Genomic DNA, 15,578 nt, shown 5'->3' on the forward strand with positions numbered 1-15,578 from the left:
CCCTCCCCGAACCCCTTGTCCCCTGCCCTCCTGCCTGCGCACCATGAGCTCCTCGACTCCCGTCCATGCACCTTGTCCCACACCGCACCGCACCGCACACACGCCCCAAGCCCCTTGTCTACCCCGCACACGCCTGTTCTCTGTCTCCTGTTCACAACACTCATCCCAGACCGCAGCCCCCTGGCTCCTCCCACATGTGCAGACCTCCTCCCTCCGCCCTGAGGGCGTGTTCCCAGCCCCACCGCCCCAGTGCTGACTGCTCCAGCCCTGCTCCCAGGTGCAGAAACTCCAGGCCATCCTGAAACCCATGATGTTGCGGCGGCTGAAGGAGGATGTAGAGAAGAACCTGGCGCCCAAGCAAGAGACCATCATCGAAGTGGAGCTGACCAACATCCAGAAGAAGTACTACCGGGCCATCCTGGAGAAGAATTTCTCCTTCCTGTCCAAGGGAGCGGGGCACACCAACATGCCCAACCTGCTCAACACCATGATGGAGCTGCGCAAGTGCTGCAACCACCCCTATCTCATCAACGGTGAGGGGCCGGGTGGGGGGCTCTCCCCTTGGGCAGCGCTGGCTCCTCGCTGCTGGCGCCCGTCCCTGTAATGGGGGCATCTCAGCAGGGCCAGGCGGGGGGCTGCCCCCTCGCCACCGGCGCCTGTCCCTGCAGCTCCCCTCGAGCAGCGTTGCCCCCTCACCGCCGGCACCCGTCCCTGCAATGGGGGCATCTCAGCAGGGCCAGGCGGGGGGCTGCCCCCTCGCCACCGGCGCCTGTCCCTGCAGCTCCCCTCGAGCAGCGCTGCCCCCTCGCCGCCGGCACCCGTCCCTGCAATGGGGGCATCTCAGCAGGGCCAGGCAGGGGGCTCTCCCCTTGGACAGCGCTGGCCCGTCACTGCCGGCACCTGTCCCTGCAATGGGGGCATCTCAGCAGGGCCAGGCGGGGCTCTCCCCTCGGGCAGCGCTGCCCCCTCGCCACCGGCGCCTGCAATGGGGGCATCTCACTGCGGCCGGGTGGGGGGCTCTCCCCTCGGGCAGCGCTGCCCCCTCGCCACCGGCGCCTTTCTCTCCAATGGGGGCATCTCAGCTGGGCCAGGCGGGGCTCTCCCCTTGGGCAGTGCTGCCCCCTTGCCATCGGCACCTGCAATGGGGGCATCTCACTGCGGCCGGGTGGGGGACTCTCCCCTTGGGCAGCGCTGCCGCCTTCCCGCTGGCGCCCGTCCCTGCAACGGGGGCATCTCAGCAGGGCCAGGCAGGGGCTCTCCCCTCAGGCAGTGCTGCCCCCTTGCCTCCTGCACCTGTCCCCTCAATGAGGGCATCTCAGTGGGGCCAGGTGGGGGGAACGCAGGGCCCCAGGCTAACGCGGCCATCTGTTCTTTCTCCGTCAGGCGCAGAGGAGAAGATCCTGGCTGAGTTCCGGGACTCCTGCCCGCACTACGTGCCCCATGACCTGCACCTCCAGGCCATGGTGCGCTCGGCCGGCAAGCTGGTGCTTATTGACAAGTTGCTGCCCAAGCTCAAGGCGGGCGGCCACAAGGTGCTGATCTTCTCACAGATGGTGCGCTGCCTCGACATCCTGGAGGACTACCTCATCCAGAGGCGGTGAGGGCACCTGCTATTCCAGGGCCTGTGTCTGAACAGATGCTCCCCGCCCCTCCCCCCGGCAGGGGTTGGGATCTGTGGTGGGGGGGTGACCTTAGCTCTGCTGTAGGGCATACATCCACACAGGCTGTGGTAGATTGGAAGAGGTGTACGGGGCTAGTGATAGTGCAGCGGGGCATAGAGTTCCATCACTAGGCCCTACATAAACACGGTGCTGGCCCCTCCCTCGCAGGTACCTGTACGAGCGGATTGACGGACGGGTGCGGGGGAACCTGCGGCAGGCCGCCATCGACCGCTTCAGCAAGCCTGACTCGGACCGCTTCGTCTTCCTGCTCTGCACCCGAGCGGGCGGCCTGGGTATCAACCTCACCGCAGCCGACACCTGCATCATCTTCGACTCGGACTGGAATCCCCAGAACGACCTGCAGGTACCAGGGACCCCCTACAGCTCCCCTCAAAGCCCCTTCCCACCCCCAACTCCTGCATCATCTTTGTCTCGGCCTGGAACCCCCAGAATGACCTGCAGGTACCGGGGACCCTCCCCTGCCCCACACCCTTTCCCCATTGTGTACTGCCTCCAAGAGCTGACGAGGGGGTCATGCCCTTCTCTTCCTGTACTCCTTGCAGCGTCATCGTCCTCTCTCCAGGGCTCCCCGTCCGCAGAGCACTTTCTGGGGTCCCTGAGTGTTCTCTTACCCCACAAGCCTGCCCCATCCCTGAGCATCCCCTGGGGCTGTCCTACCCCCATGCACTTCCCAGGCCCAGCAATCACTGTCCCTCAGCACACTCTGGGTCCTGCACCCCAGGCACCAGCTCCTCCCCCCACCCAATGCACCGAGCACCCTGATGCCCCTGTCTCCCCAGGCACAGGCGCGCTGCCACCGGATCGGGCAGAGCAAGGCGGTGAAGGTCTATCGCCTCATCACCCGCAACTCCTACGAGCGCGAGATGTTCGACAAGGCCAGCCTCAAGCTGGGGCTGGACAAGGCTGTGCTGCAGTCCATGAATGGGCGCGAGGGCAGCATCGCCAGGGTGAGCGCGCGCGGGGAGCCGTGGCATGGCTCCAATCCAGCCCCAGGAAGAGGGGGTGGTGGGCTGCTGGGAGTCTGTGACGTTCGGGTACCCATGGGCTGGGGTGGTGGCATGGTGGGGAGGTGATTTTGGGGGGGTTGTGACATTGGGGTACCCGTGGGCTGGGTTGGTGGCATGGTGGGGAGGAGGTTCCAGGGGGCTGTGACATTGGGGGTACCCGTGGGCTAGGGTGGTGGCATGGTGGGGAGGACGATTGGGGGGTCTGGGACGTTGGGGCACAGTGATGCCATGGTGGTGACGTGGTTCCAGGGACCTGGGGGTGCTGTGACATTGGGGTACCCGTGGGCTGGAGTGGTGGCATGAGGAGGAGGTTCTGGGGGGGCTGTCACATTGGGGTACCTGTGGGCTGGGGTGGTGGCATGAGGAGGAGGTTCTGGGGGGGCTGTGACATTGGGGTACCCGTGGGCTGGGGGGGTGGCATGGTGGGGAGGTGGCTCCTTGGGGGGGGGGGGCTGTGATGTTGGGGGTACCTGTGGGCTGGGGTGGTGGCATGATGAGGAGGCGGTTCCGGTGGGGCTGGGGGGTGCAGTGACATTGGGATGCCCATGGGCTAGGGTGGTAGCGTGGCGGGGAGGAGGTTCCGGGGGGCAGTGACATTGGGGTACCTGTGGGCTGGGTTGGTGGCATGGTGGGGAGGAGGTACCTGGGGCTGGAGGGCTGTGACATTGGGGTACCCGTGGGCTGGGGTGGTGACATGATGGGAAGGAGGATCCGGGGGGCTGGGGGTTGCTGTGACATTGGGGTGCTCGTTGGCTGGGGTGGTGGCATGGTGGGGAGGAGGATCCGGGGGGCTGGGGGTTGCTGTGACATTGGGGTGCCCATGGGCTGGGGTGGTGGAATGGTGAGGAGGAGGATCCGGGGGGCTGGGGGTTGCTGTGACATTGGGGGTACCTGTGGGAACGGTGTGTTGTCCCCCTCCCCAGATCCAGCAGTTCTCAAAGAAGGAGATCGAGGACCTGCTGCGCAAGGGGGCCTACGCTGCCATCATGGAGGAGGACGATGAGGGCTCCAAGTTCTGCGAGGAGGATATTGACCAGATCCTGCTGCGCCGTACGACCACTATCACCATTGAGAGTGAGGGAAAGGGCTCCACCTTCGCCAAGGTACCCCTGGTTGCCCCACACAGATTCCTCCTGCAGATGCCCCCAACCCCCACTCTGGAGAGAGCGCAGGAGCTCCCCCTTCACCATGGTCCAGATCTGCCTCCCCACTGCCCTGCGGGGCCATGGCTCACCTGTATCCTGGTGGGAGGGACAGATGGACACACTTAGAGGTCAGCCTGTGGGTGGGGAATGGAAGTGCGGAGGGACAAATGGGATGGCTAGACATATGGCGCACTGTAGCTTGGAGATCCAGGGGCACCGCCCCCTCCGCCTACCCTCTTCCCCCCTGCTCTCCCCCCACCCCACTACTAAACTCCTGGCTGCCTCCACCAGGCGAGCTTCGTGGCCTCGGAGAACCGCACAGATATCGCCCTGGATGACCCCAACTTCTGGCAGAAATGGGCCAAGAAAGCGGACCTGGACCTGGACCTTCTCAACAGCAAGGTCAGGGTGGGAGGAGTGGGCACAAGGGGGCATGGGACACGGGTGTTGGGGGTGGGGAACATGCCCTCTTCAGCTGTGGGGGGAGGGGCTGAAGAGCATCGGGTGGGGGAGGGGGTTGCTAGGGACCCCAGAGCTTCCCATCCCCATGGCAGGCTGGGCAGACAGAGACACTGTTGCTCCAGTAATGTGGATGGACATCGGGTCGGAGCCCTACCTGGAGGAGAGGCTGCTTCCCGCTGTGCTGTGAGCCCCCACAGCTTCCTGGCTCTAGCTCTCACTCCCAGGCTTCCTTGGGTGCCCCCAAAAGCCCCAGCCTGTGCTGAAAGGGAACCCACTTTGGAGAGGGGGTCTGGGCGGCAGGAGGTTCTCCTAGGCGGAAGGGTGGGGGGCGTATCCCAGAGCTGCCCTCCTACAGCAAGAGCTGGTTCTGGGGGCTGGGCTGGCAGCACTCCCTGTGTGCCCCCCCACCCCCAATCTAGGTGTAACCGTCCCTCCCCTCCCAGAATAACCTGGTGATCGACACGCCGCGGGTGCGGAAGCAGACCCGGCACTTCAGCACCCTGAAGGACGACGACTTGGTGGAGTTCTCGGACCTGGAGAGCGAGGACGAAGAGCGGCCGCGCTCCAGACGTCATGACCGCCACCACCCCCTGCACCACTCATACGGGCGTACGGACTGCTTCCGCGTGGAGAAGCACCTGCTGGTCTATGGGTGAGGAGGGCTTGTCGGGGGGTTCCCAGGGCTGGCGCTGAACCAGCCAGTCCCCCAGGGCTGCAGGTGCTGGTGGGAGGGCTTGGTATGGCCGGGTTCTTTGTGGCAGGGGACACGGGGAGTGTATCTGGGGGAGATCTCAGGGCCAGCCCTCAACCAGGCAGTCCCTAGGGCTGCGGGTGCCGGTGGGAGGGCTTGGTATGTCTGGGTTCCTTGTGGCAGGGGACACGGGGGGTGTATCTGGGGGAGATCTCAGGCCCAGCCCTCAACCAGCCAGTCCCCCAGGGCTGCGGGTGCTGGTGGGAGGGCTTGGTATGTCTGGGTTCCTTGTGGCAGGGGACACGGGGGGTGTATCTGGGGGAGATCTCAGGCCCAGCCCTCAACCAGCCAGTCCCCCAGGGCTGCGGGTGCTGGTGGGAGGGCTTGGTGTGGCAGGGGACACGGGGGGGAGGGGTCTCAGGGCCAGCGCTGACCCGTGCAGCTCCCTGCAGCTGGGGCCGCTGGCGAGAGATCCTGTCCCACGGGCGGTTTAAGCGGCGCCTGTCGGAGCGGGACGTGGAGACAATCTGCCGCGCCATCCTGGTCTACTGCCTGCTGCACTACCGAGGTGACGAGAACATCAAGGGTTTCATCTGGGACCTGATCAGCCCGGCTGAGAACGGCAAGGCCAAGGAGCTGCAGAACCACTCGGGTGAGGGTTCCCAGCTCACTCCTTGCCTAGCTGCCTGAGAGAGGCGCCATGGAGCCCTGGGCTCACCTCTCTGTCCATCTGTCCTCCAGGCTTGTCAATCCCCGTGCCGCGGGGGCGTAAGGGCAAGAAGGTGAAGTCCCAGAGCACTTTTGATGTCCACAAAGCCGAGTGGATCCGCAAGTACAACCCCGACACGCTCTTCCAGGACGAGAGCTACAAGAAGCACCTCAAGCACCAGTGCAACAAGTAAGGGACCCAGGTGTCCGGGCTGCTCTCCTCCTCCTCCCCTCCCCCCAACACGCACACACTCAACACTGGTACAAGCAGGGGACCCAGACATCCAGCTCTCCTTCTCTGCCCCAACACCCCTCCCATACATGCCACTGGTACAGGGGACCCCGACATCCGGGCTCCCCACAACACACACACACTCACCAGTAGTACAAATAAGGGACCCAGGTGTCGGGGCTACACACACACCCACCCACCACTGGTACAGGGGACCCAGGTGTCCGGGCTCCCCACAACACGCACACACTCACCAGTAGTACAAATAAGGGACCCAGGTGTCGGGGCTACACACACACCCACCCACCACTGGTACAGGGGACCCAGGTGTCCGGGCTCCCCACAACACGCACACACTCACCACTGGTATGGGGACCCAGGCATCCGGGCTCCCCACAACGCGCACACACTCACCACTAGTACAAGTGAGGGCCCAGGCATCTGGCTCACACATGCCCACCCCACTAGAGGTCCAGGCTGCTCTCCCTTGGCTGAGGATGAGGCCAGGCCTCTTGCTCCCCAGCATGGGCTCAGTGCTCTCTCTGACCCTGTGATGTGTCTCTGCCAGGGTGCTGCTGCGAGTGCGAATGCTGTACTACCTGCGCCAGGAGGTGATTGGCGACCAGGCCAGCAAGGTGCTGGCTGGTGCTGGTGCCAGGTAATGCACCTTCTGCCCCTCCCACACTGTGCTCCACTACCTCTCCCCCCCGTGCCCCTCACTGCTGCCTGTTCTGTCTCCCGCCCTGTCCCTAGTCCATCCCAGTCGCTTGCCCCCTCTCCTCCCTGCGTCTGGGCCTGCATCTCACTTGTTTCTCTGCCCTCTCCCCTCTCAGTGAGATCGACATCTGGTTCCCGCTGGTGGAGCAGCTGGAGGTGCCAACCGGCTGGTGGGACGCTGAGGCCGACAAGTCCCTGCTCATTGGGGTCTTCAAGCATGGTGCGTGTGTGGGGGTGGGTGTAAGGGACTCGGCTCCCCTAGGTTAGCGGCACAGGGCAGGGTAAATTGTGCATGCGATGAGAAGGGAGCGGACAGGCCCAGAGTGGCTGGGCCAGAGAAGGCTGTTTCTGGCCCCAGTGTGTCTGTGTGCACAGAGAGGACAGCGGGGTGCTGACCCCTGACCTGTGCCCCCTCCCCCCAGGCTACGAGAAGTACAACACCATGCGAGCTGACCCCGCTCTCTGCTTCCTGGAGAAGGCCGGGCGCCCCGATGACAAGGCCATCGCCGCGGAGCACCGCCTGGATGTGGGGGAGGGGTGAGGATTGTCATGGGTAGGGTAGGGACGGGGCCTGGGCATGGGGGCGGGGTGACTGACTGTCCAGGGCAGTGTGTCTCAAACTTTTGTATTGGTGACCCCTTTCTCCCAGCAAACCTCTGAGTGCGACCCCCCTTGTAAATTAAAAACCCTGTTTTGTATTTGACACTGTTATCAATGCTGGAGGCAAAGCAGGGTTTGGGGGTGAAGACTGACAGCTCGCACGACCCCCAGTTTGAGAACTCCTGGTCTAGGTGACTGACGGGTCTAGGGGCAGGACCTGGGCAAGCGGGTAGAGAGGGGAAGTGGCAGCCATCAGGGTGGGGCCTGGGTAACCTGTGCAGAGGGGCGTGCCTGTGACGACTTGCCATGCTAATACCGACCCCCCCAGCAGCACTTAGCTCTGCGCTGGCAGGGAATGAGTTCAACTTGCTCCTCATGGAGCTCTGAGGCACCAGCCCCCCAGGGGCTGTGGAGGAGGCCCAGCTGGGGGCAGTTCCTGCGAGTCACTAACCCCTCCTTTCCCATGGGCCTCAGGGCGGAGTTTGACAAAGACTGCGAGGACCCTGAATACAAACCGCTGTCCGGGCCAGCCAAGGAGCAGGACGACGAGGTGAGAGCTACTCCTGGCCACCCCCTCACCCCAGGGTCCCCCTCTGCCCTCAGGTCCCTCTCCACACCGAGTTCCCCGTCCCCAGAGACCCCTGCTCCCCCTGCCATAATCCAGCCCCCTCATTGGCTCCTGGGGGCGTCTGTCCCTGTCTGGGGCAGGCACTAGGCTGTGTATCGGGAAGGGGGTGGGTGAAATGGCTGAGGGGCACAATACTCCCAGTCCTTAGTGTGTCTCTCCTTCCTCACCCCCAGGGTGATCCCCTGATGCTGCTGGACGAGGAGATCTCAGTGGTGGATGGGGATGAAGGTAAGGGGGTGAGGGAGAGGGTGGCTGGAGCACAGAGAGGGTTAAAGCAGGCACTGTCCTGTAGCATGTAGGCTGGGGGTGGCTGGGAGGGGTTTGGGGTGCAGGGTCTGTGTGCACTGGGGGGGGGCTCTGACCCGTTGTCCCCCTGCAGGCCAGCCGGGGGAGTGTTGGGGTGCAGAGTCCGTGCACTGTGGGGGTTCTAACCCCTGTTGTCCCCCTGCAGGCCAGCCAGCCCAGCCTGGGCACCTGTTCTGGCCGCCAGGCTCAGTACTCACGGCCCGCCTGCGGCGCCTCATCACCGCCTGCCAGCGGAGCTACAAGCAGGAGCAGCTGAAGATGGAAGCCGCAGAGCGGGGGGACCGGCGGCGCCGGCGCTGCGAGGCAGCTTGCAAGCTCAAAGAGATGGTGCGCCGGGAGAAGCAGCAGCGGTGAGACCAGGGCAGCATGCAGCCGGAGGGGGGAGGAGGTGCTGTGGAGATGGGACACGCACCCTGGAGCCACCACAGGCCTCTAGGATGGGGGTGCCTGGTTCTGGGATCTGGGGTGAGGGTGGTGGGGCTTGGGGCAGAGGTGCATCATCCCAGGGACTGGCTCAGCTCCATGGGCCCACTGAGGCTTTCCTGTTCCCTGCCCCCAGATGGACGCGTCGGGAGCAATCGGATTTCTACCGCGTGGTGTCCAGTTTCGGGGTGGAGTACGACCCTGACACGCTGCGTTTCCACTGGGGCCGCTTCCGGGCGCTGGCCCGCCTCAACCGCAAGACAGACGAAAGCCTCACCAAGTATTTCCATGGGTTTGTGGCCATGTGCCGGCAGGTGTGCCGGCTGCCCCCGGCCGCCAGCGATGGTGAGCGTCTGTCTGTCTGTCTGTCTCTGTGCTGGCCGTCCGTGACGGTGAGTCTGTCTGTCTGTGCCGGCTGCCCCCGGCCGCCAGTGATGGTGTGTGTCTGTCTGTCTCTGTGCTGGCTGTCCGTGACGGTGAGTCTGTCTGTCTTTGCCGGCCGCCAGCGATGGTGAGTGTCTGTCTGTCTCTGTGCTGGCTGTCCGTGACGGTGAGTCTGTCTGTCTGTCTGTGCCGGCTGCCCCCGGCCGCCAGTGATGGTGTGTGTCTGTCTGTCTCTGTGCTGGCTGTCCGTGACAGTGAGTCTGTCTGTCTGTGCCGGCTGCCCCCGGCCGCCAGCAATGGTGTGTGTCTGTCTGTCTGTCTGTCTGTCTGTCTCTCTGTGCTGGCTGTCCATGACGGTGAGTCTGTCTATCTGTGCCGGCTGCCCCCGCCGCCAGCGACGGTGTGTGTCTGTCTCTGGCTGTCCGTGACGGTGAGTTTGTCTGTCTGTCTGTGCCGGCTGCCCCCGGCCGCCAGCGACGGTGTGTGTCTGTCTCTGTGCTGGCCGTCCGTGACGGTGAGTTTGTCTGTCTGTCTGTGCCGCCTGCCCCCGCCGCCAGCGACGGTGTGTCTCTGTCTGTCTGTCTCTGTGCTGGCCGTCCGTGACGGTGAGTTTGTCTGTCTGTGCCGGCCGCCAGCAACGGTGAGTGTCTGTTTGTCTGTCTGCCAGCAGCCCTGAGTGGGCATAAGATAGGGTGAGGATAGGGGAATGTTGGGGATCAGGGCTCCCCAAATCTCTGACCCCCGCCCTCTCTCCCCGCAGATTCCCCAGACCCCAGGCTGTTCATCGAGCCCATCTCGGAGGAGCGGGCCTCCAGGACGCTGTATCGCGTGGACCTGCTGCGCCGTCTGCGGGAGCAGGTCCTGTGTCATCCGCTGCTGCCGGAGCGCCTGGCCCTGTGCCAGCCACCAGGCCCTGAGCTGCCCACCTGGTGGGAGTGTGGGCGGCACGACGGGGAGCTGCTGCAGGGGGCAGCACGCCATGGGCTGAGCCAGACCGACACCAACGTCATGCAGGACCCTGACTTCTCCTTTCTGGCCGCCCGCCTCAGCTACTTGCATGGCCAGGCTGGGACGCCTCAACCCCCTGCAGGGGGTACTAGAGCCGCCACAGCCTCCCCCCTTCCCCCCACGCCCGAGCTGCCAACCCCGCTGCTGCCTGTGCTTCTCCCCAAGCCTGACTCGGCTGATGACTCGGACTCCGAGCTCGACCTGGGGAAGCTCTCGCCCTCCACGTCTGGGTCATCATCATCCTGCTCAGAGGACAGTGACGACGAGAGGGGTGAGTTTGGGACCCCCGTACACCTCTCCCTGGGCTTCCACCCCATCCCCTCTGGGTCTCCCATACCCTCCCTGAGCCAGGGATCCCCCCCGCCCTCCATGTCCAAATAATTGCCCTGCTCTGAGGACCGCGTGGAGTGTGGGACCCCCATACCTCCTCCCTGTACCCAGACTGAGCTAGGGGTCTCCCTCAGCTAGCTCTGACTGCAAACAAGGGTGAGGGACCTGAACCCCCTCACCTGCCTCCAGCCTGTTCCAGTGACTGTGATGAGAAGTGGGGGTGCCCTCCTGGACCACCTCCAGAAGCCCTTAAAGGCCCATGGAGCCAGGAATTCTCCCCCCACACACTTTGATATCTCCCCACACACACACTTTGTCCCTGGCCTGAGGTACAAGCCCCTGGTGGGGGGAGAAGTGGGGGGGGCGAGGCGGTCTGTCTCTGCATTCTCCTCTCCCTTGTCTCTCTCCGCAGGCAGGGCAGCCTGCAGGATGGGCCCTGGCCGTGGGAAGCAGGAGGCATCTGTCTCCCTGTGGCAGGAGTGGGGGGCAGGGGATGTCTCTCACCATCCTCTGTCTCCCCCTACCTTCACCCCCTAGGCATGATGTCCTGTGGCAGGAGTTGCCTATGGGGTGGAGCGTCTCTCACCATCCCTCTGGCATGGTGCCTTGTGGCGGGGGGGGGTGTCTCTCCCCACCCCCCAGGCCTGGTGCCTTGCGAGGGGAAGCTGTCCATTAGGGGTGTGGTGTCTATATCACCACCCCCAGGCACGTCTTGTGTGTGGGAAGCTGTCCATGGGGTGGCGTGGGGTGTCCATCTCTTCCCCTCGCCTGATGCCTTGCGGGGGGAAGCTGTCCATGAGGGTCAGGGTGTCTGTGTCACGCCCCCCCCTCCCTCCCCGGCACAACGCCCTGCGGAGAGGAGCTGACTGTGGGGAGTGTGGTGTCCGTCTCACCACCCTGCACTTTCCCCACCCCCAGGCACCATGCCGTGCGGGGGGAAGCTGTCCGAGGAGGAGGAGGAGGAGGAGTCCCTGCTCTCCCTGCCCACCTCCCAGGAGGGCGACTCTCCCCAGCCCACTGCCCCGGAGCTGCTGCTGCAGGAGCGGCAGCGTGCCCACGAGTGGCCCAAGGTACTGCTCCCTGGCCAGGGGAGGGGGACACAAACCCAGCCCCGATCATCTGAGGAGCTGGGTGGGGCTGTTGGGGGTAGGTTCTGTGGGGGTGTTCAGGGGTTATGGTTACATGGCAGGTTTTGATGGGGTGGTTGCTGTGGCTCTGTGGGGGGGTGAGGTGGTTGCCATGGTTCTGGGGGGAAATGGGGTGGTTGGCATAGTTATGTGGCTCATAATGGGGTGGTTGCCATGGTGACACTGACATCCCTCCCCCCCCCGTCTCCCCCAGGACCGGGTGCTCATTAACCGCATCGACCTGGTGTGTCAGGCTGTGCTGTCGGGGAAGTGGCCCTCAAGTCAGCGCAGCCAGGAGCTCTGCGGGGGCCAAGGGGGAGACGTTGTCCCCCGGCTGCCAGGTGACTGTGCCAGTTCGCCTGCTCCCCATGCCTGCCCCCAGGAGGAAGCGCCAACCCTGTACACCCGTCTCCGGCACAGCCCGGAGGATAAGGAGTTCACTGTGCAGATCAAGGACGTGAGTGGAGGTTTGGGGGTGCCAGTCCCATGGGAGGGGAAGGGTGGGTTACAGGGGATGTCTCTCCAGAGGTGGTGCCTGTGATGACTTGCCATGCTAATACCGACATCTCCCTGGCAGTGCATGTGGCTCTGCTCTGGGGAAGAATGAGTTAAACTTGCTTCTCATGGAGACCTGAGGTGCCTGCTCCCCTGTGGTTCTGGGGGTAGGGGTGGGGGGTCATGCTGGGATGGCATTGGCCCCCATTTCCCGGCCCCCATGCTGACCCTGTCTCCCCCTCCCCACCCCCAGGAGGAGGGAATCAAGCTGACGTTCCAGAAGCATAAGCTGATCCCCAATGGCACTCTACATGAGCGGCACCTGCACCCACTGGGCCACAAGAAGAGCAGCAAGAGGATGGTGGAGGTGAGGGGGTGGGAGAGTGTGTCAGAGGGAGTGGGGGTCCAGCAAGAGCTGCAGAGCCTGGGAGGTGGGGTTGTATGCAGAGGGGTGTCGGCCTCCGTGGAAGCTGCAGTGCCTAAGGGGAGGGTCTCTCTCCTGACTGGGGAGTCTCTGCCCCAGCTGGAGCTGTAGTACCTGGGGAGGTGGCATTGCTGGCGGCAGGCGAGGGGGTCTCTCTCCTGGCTGGTGGGGCTCAGTGGGGTCTCACTCTCCTGACTGGAGGTGTCTCTGCCCCAGCTGGAGCTGCAGTGCTTGGAAGGGCTGCGGGGCCCCGACATCGACCTGGAGGCTCGGATCCCGGTGGTGCACAAGGCAAATGGGACGTTGCTAGTGGGGGAGGCGGCCCCACGCCGAGCTGACCTGGAGGCCTGGCTACATGCACACCCTGACTTTGCCATTGACCCCCGCTTCCTGGCTGTGAGTGTCACCCCGCCTCTCCCTTCTGTCAGGGCCATGCTGGAGGGTCCGGAGCCCTCAGGCCCCAGCTTCCTGCCTCTTCAGCCTGGGCTCCTGCTCCCCAGTGCCGGTCTGGACATGGGAGAGAAATGGGCTTTGGACACGGACATGCACACATGCCTCTCTCTTCCTCCCTGTTGTGTCTCCCCTGCATGTGATCCACCTGAACTGCCCCCTCACTCCCAGAGACACAACTGTGCCCAGAACACCCTCCAGGAATGTTCAGCAGGCCCAGGGCCCTATGGGAATGGACTCTGGTTGGCCCCAAATAGAGGGAGGCTCTGATAACTACTGCAGCCTGGTGCAATGAGGCTGCTGTTGGGTAGAGGCCCTTCAGGGAGGTGGGGCCCTGAGCAGTTGCTCCGCTGGGGGAAGCAGAGCCAGAGCTGAATAACCAGTTGTCACTTTCTCTTGCCCTGATCCCTGTGTCATTCCCTGTTCCCACCCCCCAGTACATGGAAGAGCGGCGCAAGCAGCACAAGTGGCACCGGTGTAAAAAGACAGGCCCAGTGGAGCTGAGCTGCTTGCCGGGGTTGGAACGGGGCCTGGGGGCCAGTGGCTCCCACAATGGCAAGAAGGTGAGAGGCAGGTGCTAACCCCTCCCTGTCCACCCCCTTCCATCTACCCAGGGTTTACCAGCCCCCTCCCATTGATCTACCCCCTATCTTTACCTTTCACCTTCATACAGCCTGTTCTAACCCTCTACAAGGGCAGGGCCCAGAGGCTGTGTCTCTGCCTTGATTCTCCTTGGGTTTCATCCCTCAGATCCCCCTAAGGTGTCTGCTCCCTTGGGAGAGGGGTGTGACAGTGAGGGAAATCTCTAGCTGCCAGGTGGAGGGGTCCACTGTCCTTGCTGGGGGCAGGCTAGCCCCATAGCAGGACTGGACTGGGGTGGGGAGCCTTGCACCACTAATTCCTCCCCTCTTTCTCCCTTCACAGGGCTTCGTGACTGACCCTGTGATGAGCCGACTGTTGCCAGGGCCATTGGAATCCGAAGGGGGCCTGAAACAGCTGCGCGGTCGCCAGGCTGGTGTGGAGATGTCCAAGATGGTATCCCTGATGGGTGGGGCTGGGCGGAGCCAGCTGGGGGTTATGGGGCCTCTATCTTTACATGGTCCCTTCCAGCCTGGAATAGGCCCTGGCTCTTCCCTGCCATACATGCCCTTCTCTACAGCCTCCTCCTCTGGATCCCTGCTGCACCCAGGGTTGGGCCATGGCAGCTATCCCCCAGGCCCGCACATGCACCTGGGCTCCCTGGGGCACCCGCAACCTGACGAGGAAGAGGAGGATGAGGAAGAGGAGATAGATGACTTATCTCAGGGCTATGCCAGTTCCGAACAGGACTTCTCCCTGCTCGATGACCCGATGATGCCAGCCAACTCGGACTCCAGTGATGGTGGTAATGATGGAGGCGACTGAGCTGAACAGACAGAAGCGGGTACTGGAACTCACTGACTATGTGGGGGATGGCTGGAGCGACCCTATCATGGGTCCTCAGCATCAGTCAAACAATCCTCTTCCCTTGCTGGGGGTCAGGGTACAGAGTTGGGAGGACTCTGCCCTGACCTGGGGTGATGGGAATGGGCACAGAGCCTGTCCTGGGGCAAGGGAGCCTCCCTGGGCTTGATGTATGTGGGTTTGGCCAGTAAAACTGCATCCCAGCATGAGGCACCAGCTGGGGTTACCTCCCAACCTGTGGCATTATCGGCCAGCGTGTATCCCTGCTCCATACTTGGCCTTCAGGGGGTGGCAGCCCCTATTCTTAGCCCCAACTGTGCAGGGCCCAATGCTGTATTGTAGGAGGGTGGGGGGGCTATATTTATATAAATATGTAATATGTCTTGTGTAATAGGGCAAGGGTGGGGAGGGGATGCTGTGGTGGGGCCGGGACCCTGTGGGGGCTGCCAGGCGGCTGGAGCGGGTGGGGGTGAGGGTGCGGTGGCCTGGGTTAGCGCTTCCTGTAGTTGGATTTTTTTTTTCTAATAAAAGAAACAAAATGCAAAAAAAAAAACAAAACACCTCCCCTCCCCCTGGCGTATGTGGTGGGCGTGGAGGAAGTGTGGACTCCTAGCTGTGCCTGGGCGGAGGGAGCAAGTCTTGTCCAGTTTCTCAGCAGCTGTGTCCTGTGAGTGACTAGGCTCTCCAGGCTCCAAAATGGGACTTTGTGTCAGGTCTCTCCCTCCTGGTGCACCTTCCCCTGCGAAGGCCCGGCCGGCCACTGGGGGGGTGAGCAGGCCCCCAGCACTGCTCCCCTGCTGGGGCCTGAGGTCTGCCCCTTGCTGGAGCATCAGCCTGGGCCATGTGTCCAGGTGGGAGACCAGCCAGGTAGCCTGCCCCTTCTCCCTCCCCCTAAACTGGCCCCTAGGGGCTCCCTGCACCTCCCTCCCTGTCCTGGCCTGTGGGGGCTCTGTGCCCCTCCCTTGTCATGGCACCCCCTGCCCCTCCCCTCTCCTGCCCACCGTCCCCTGCTCGGCCGCTCCCCTGGAGCGCGCATCAGGTTTCCGGCGGGGCGCGCGTGCACGTGAGAGGGGCAGGGGAGGGCTCCGCGTGGGAGCCAGGGTGTCACGTGGTCGAGGGTGCGCAGCGGCGTAGCCACGTGTTTTTCACGCGGGAAGGGGCGTATCCAGGCTACGCATGCGTGGCAGGATCACGTGCCCTGTGCGCACGCCGCAGGGGTTGGCGCGGGGCGGGGCGTTTTGGGCCCGCGCTCTGGAAGTGGCGGGGGGGAGCCCCCGAGGCGCTGGCCCGGAAGCGGAAGTGGGGGGCGGGGCGGC

The 15,578-nt window shown here is 63.9% G+C and overlaps 1 protein-coding gene and 2 non-coding genes across 5 annotated transcripts in view; all 3 read left to right on the forward strand.

Annotated features, from left to right (window-relative positions):
- CHD8 (chromodomain helicase DNA binding protein 8) overlaps positions 1-14,682 on the forward strand; it is a 33,162-nt gene extending 18,480 nt beyond the window's left edge. The window contains exons 16-38 of one of the 3 annotated variants that reach the window (XM_030545737.1): positions 278-533; positions 1,384-1,597; positions 1,830-2,025; positions 2,462-2,629; positions 3,613-3,792; positions 4,126-4,236; positions 4,740-4,948; positions 5,440-5,639; positions 5,729-5,885; positions 6,496-6,585; positions 6,761-6,864; positions 7,067-7,181; positions 7,719-7,794; positions 8,046-8,100; positions 8,324-8,528; positions 8,738-8,946; positions 9,746-10,264; positions 11,242-11,393; positions 11,665-11,907; positions 12,199-12,312; positions 12,586-12,765; positions 13,257-13,382; positions 13,744-14,681. In XM_030545737.1, the coding sequence (XP_030401597.1) occupies positions 278-533; positions 1,384-1,597; positions 1,830-2,025; positions 2,462-2,629; positions 3,613-3,792; positions 4,126-4,236; positions 4,740-4,948; positions 5,440-5,639; positions 5,729-5,885; positions 6,496-6,585; positions 6,761-6,864; positions 7,067-7,181; positions 7,719-7,794; positions 8,046-8,100; positions 8,324-8,528; positions 8,738-8,946; positions 9,746-10,264; positions 11,242-11,393; positions 11,665-11,907; positions 12,199-12,312; positions 12,586-12,765; positions 13,257-13,382; positions 13,744-14,223 (4,359 nt within the window). In that variant the 3' untranslated portion in view covers positions 14,224-14,681. Of the gene's footprint in view, positions 1-277; positions 534-1,383; positions 1,598-1,829; positions 2,026-2,461; positions 2,630-3,612; positions 3,793-4,125; positions 4,237-4,739; positions 4,949-5,439; positions 5,640-5,728; positions 5,886-6,495; positions 6,586-6,760; positions 6,865-7,066; positions 7,182-7,718; positions 7,795-8,045; positions 8,101-8,323; positions 8,529-8,737; positions 8,947-9,745; positions 10,265-11,241; positions 11,394-11,664; positions 11,908-12,198; positions 12,313-12,585; positions 12,766-13,256; positions 13,383-13,743 lie in introns of all 3 variants that reach the window. The other 2 variants (XM_030545738.1, XM_030545739.1) reach the window with 2 other exon arrangements.
- On the forward strand, positions 7,533-7,636 carry LOC115642386. The gene has a single exon (XR_003998190.1). It is a non-coding gene; the product is annotated as a small nucleolar RNA U6-53/MBII-28 (small nucleolar RNA).
- On the forward strand, positions 11,983-12,090 carry LOC115642385. The gene has a single exon (XR_003998189.1). It is a non-coding gene; the product is annotated as a small nucleolar RNA U6-53/MBII-28 (small nucleolar RNA).
- Positions 14,683-15,578: the final 896 nt, after the last annotated feature.

This window comes from Gopherus evgoodei, unplaced genomic scaffold (assembly GCF_007399415.2).
Source record: "Gopherus evgoodei ecotype Sinaloan lineage unplaced genomic scaffold, rGopEvg1_v1.p scaffold_39_arrow_ctg1, whole genome shotgun sequence".
Lineage (NCBI taxonomy): Eukaryota > Metazoa > Chordata > Testudines > Testudinidae > Gopherus > Gopherus evgoodei.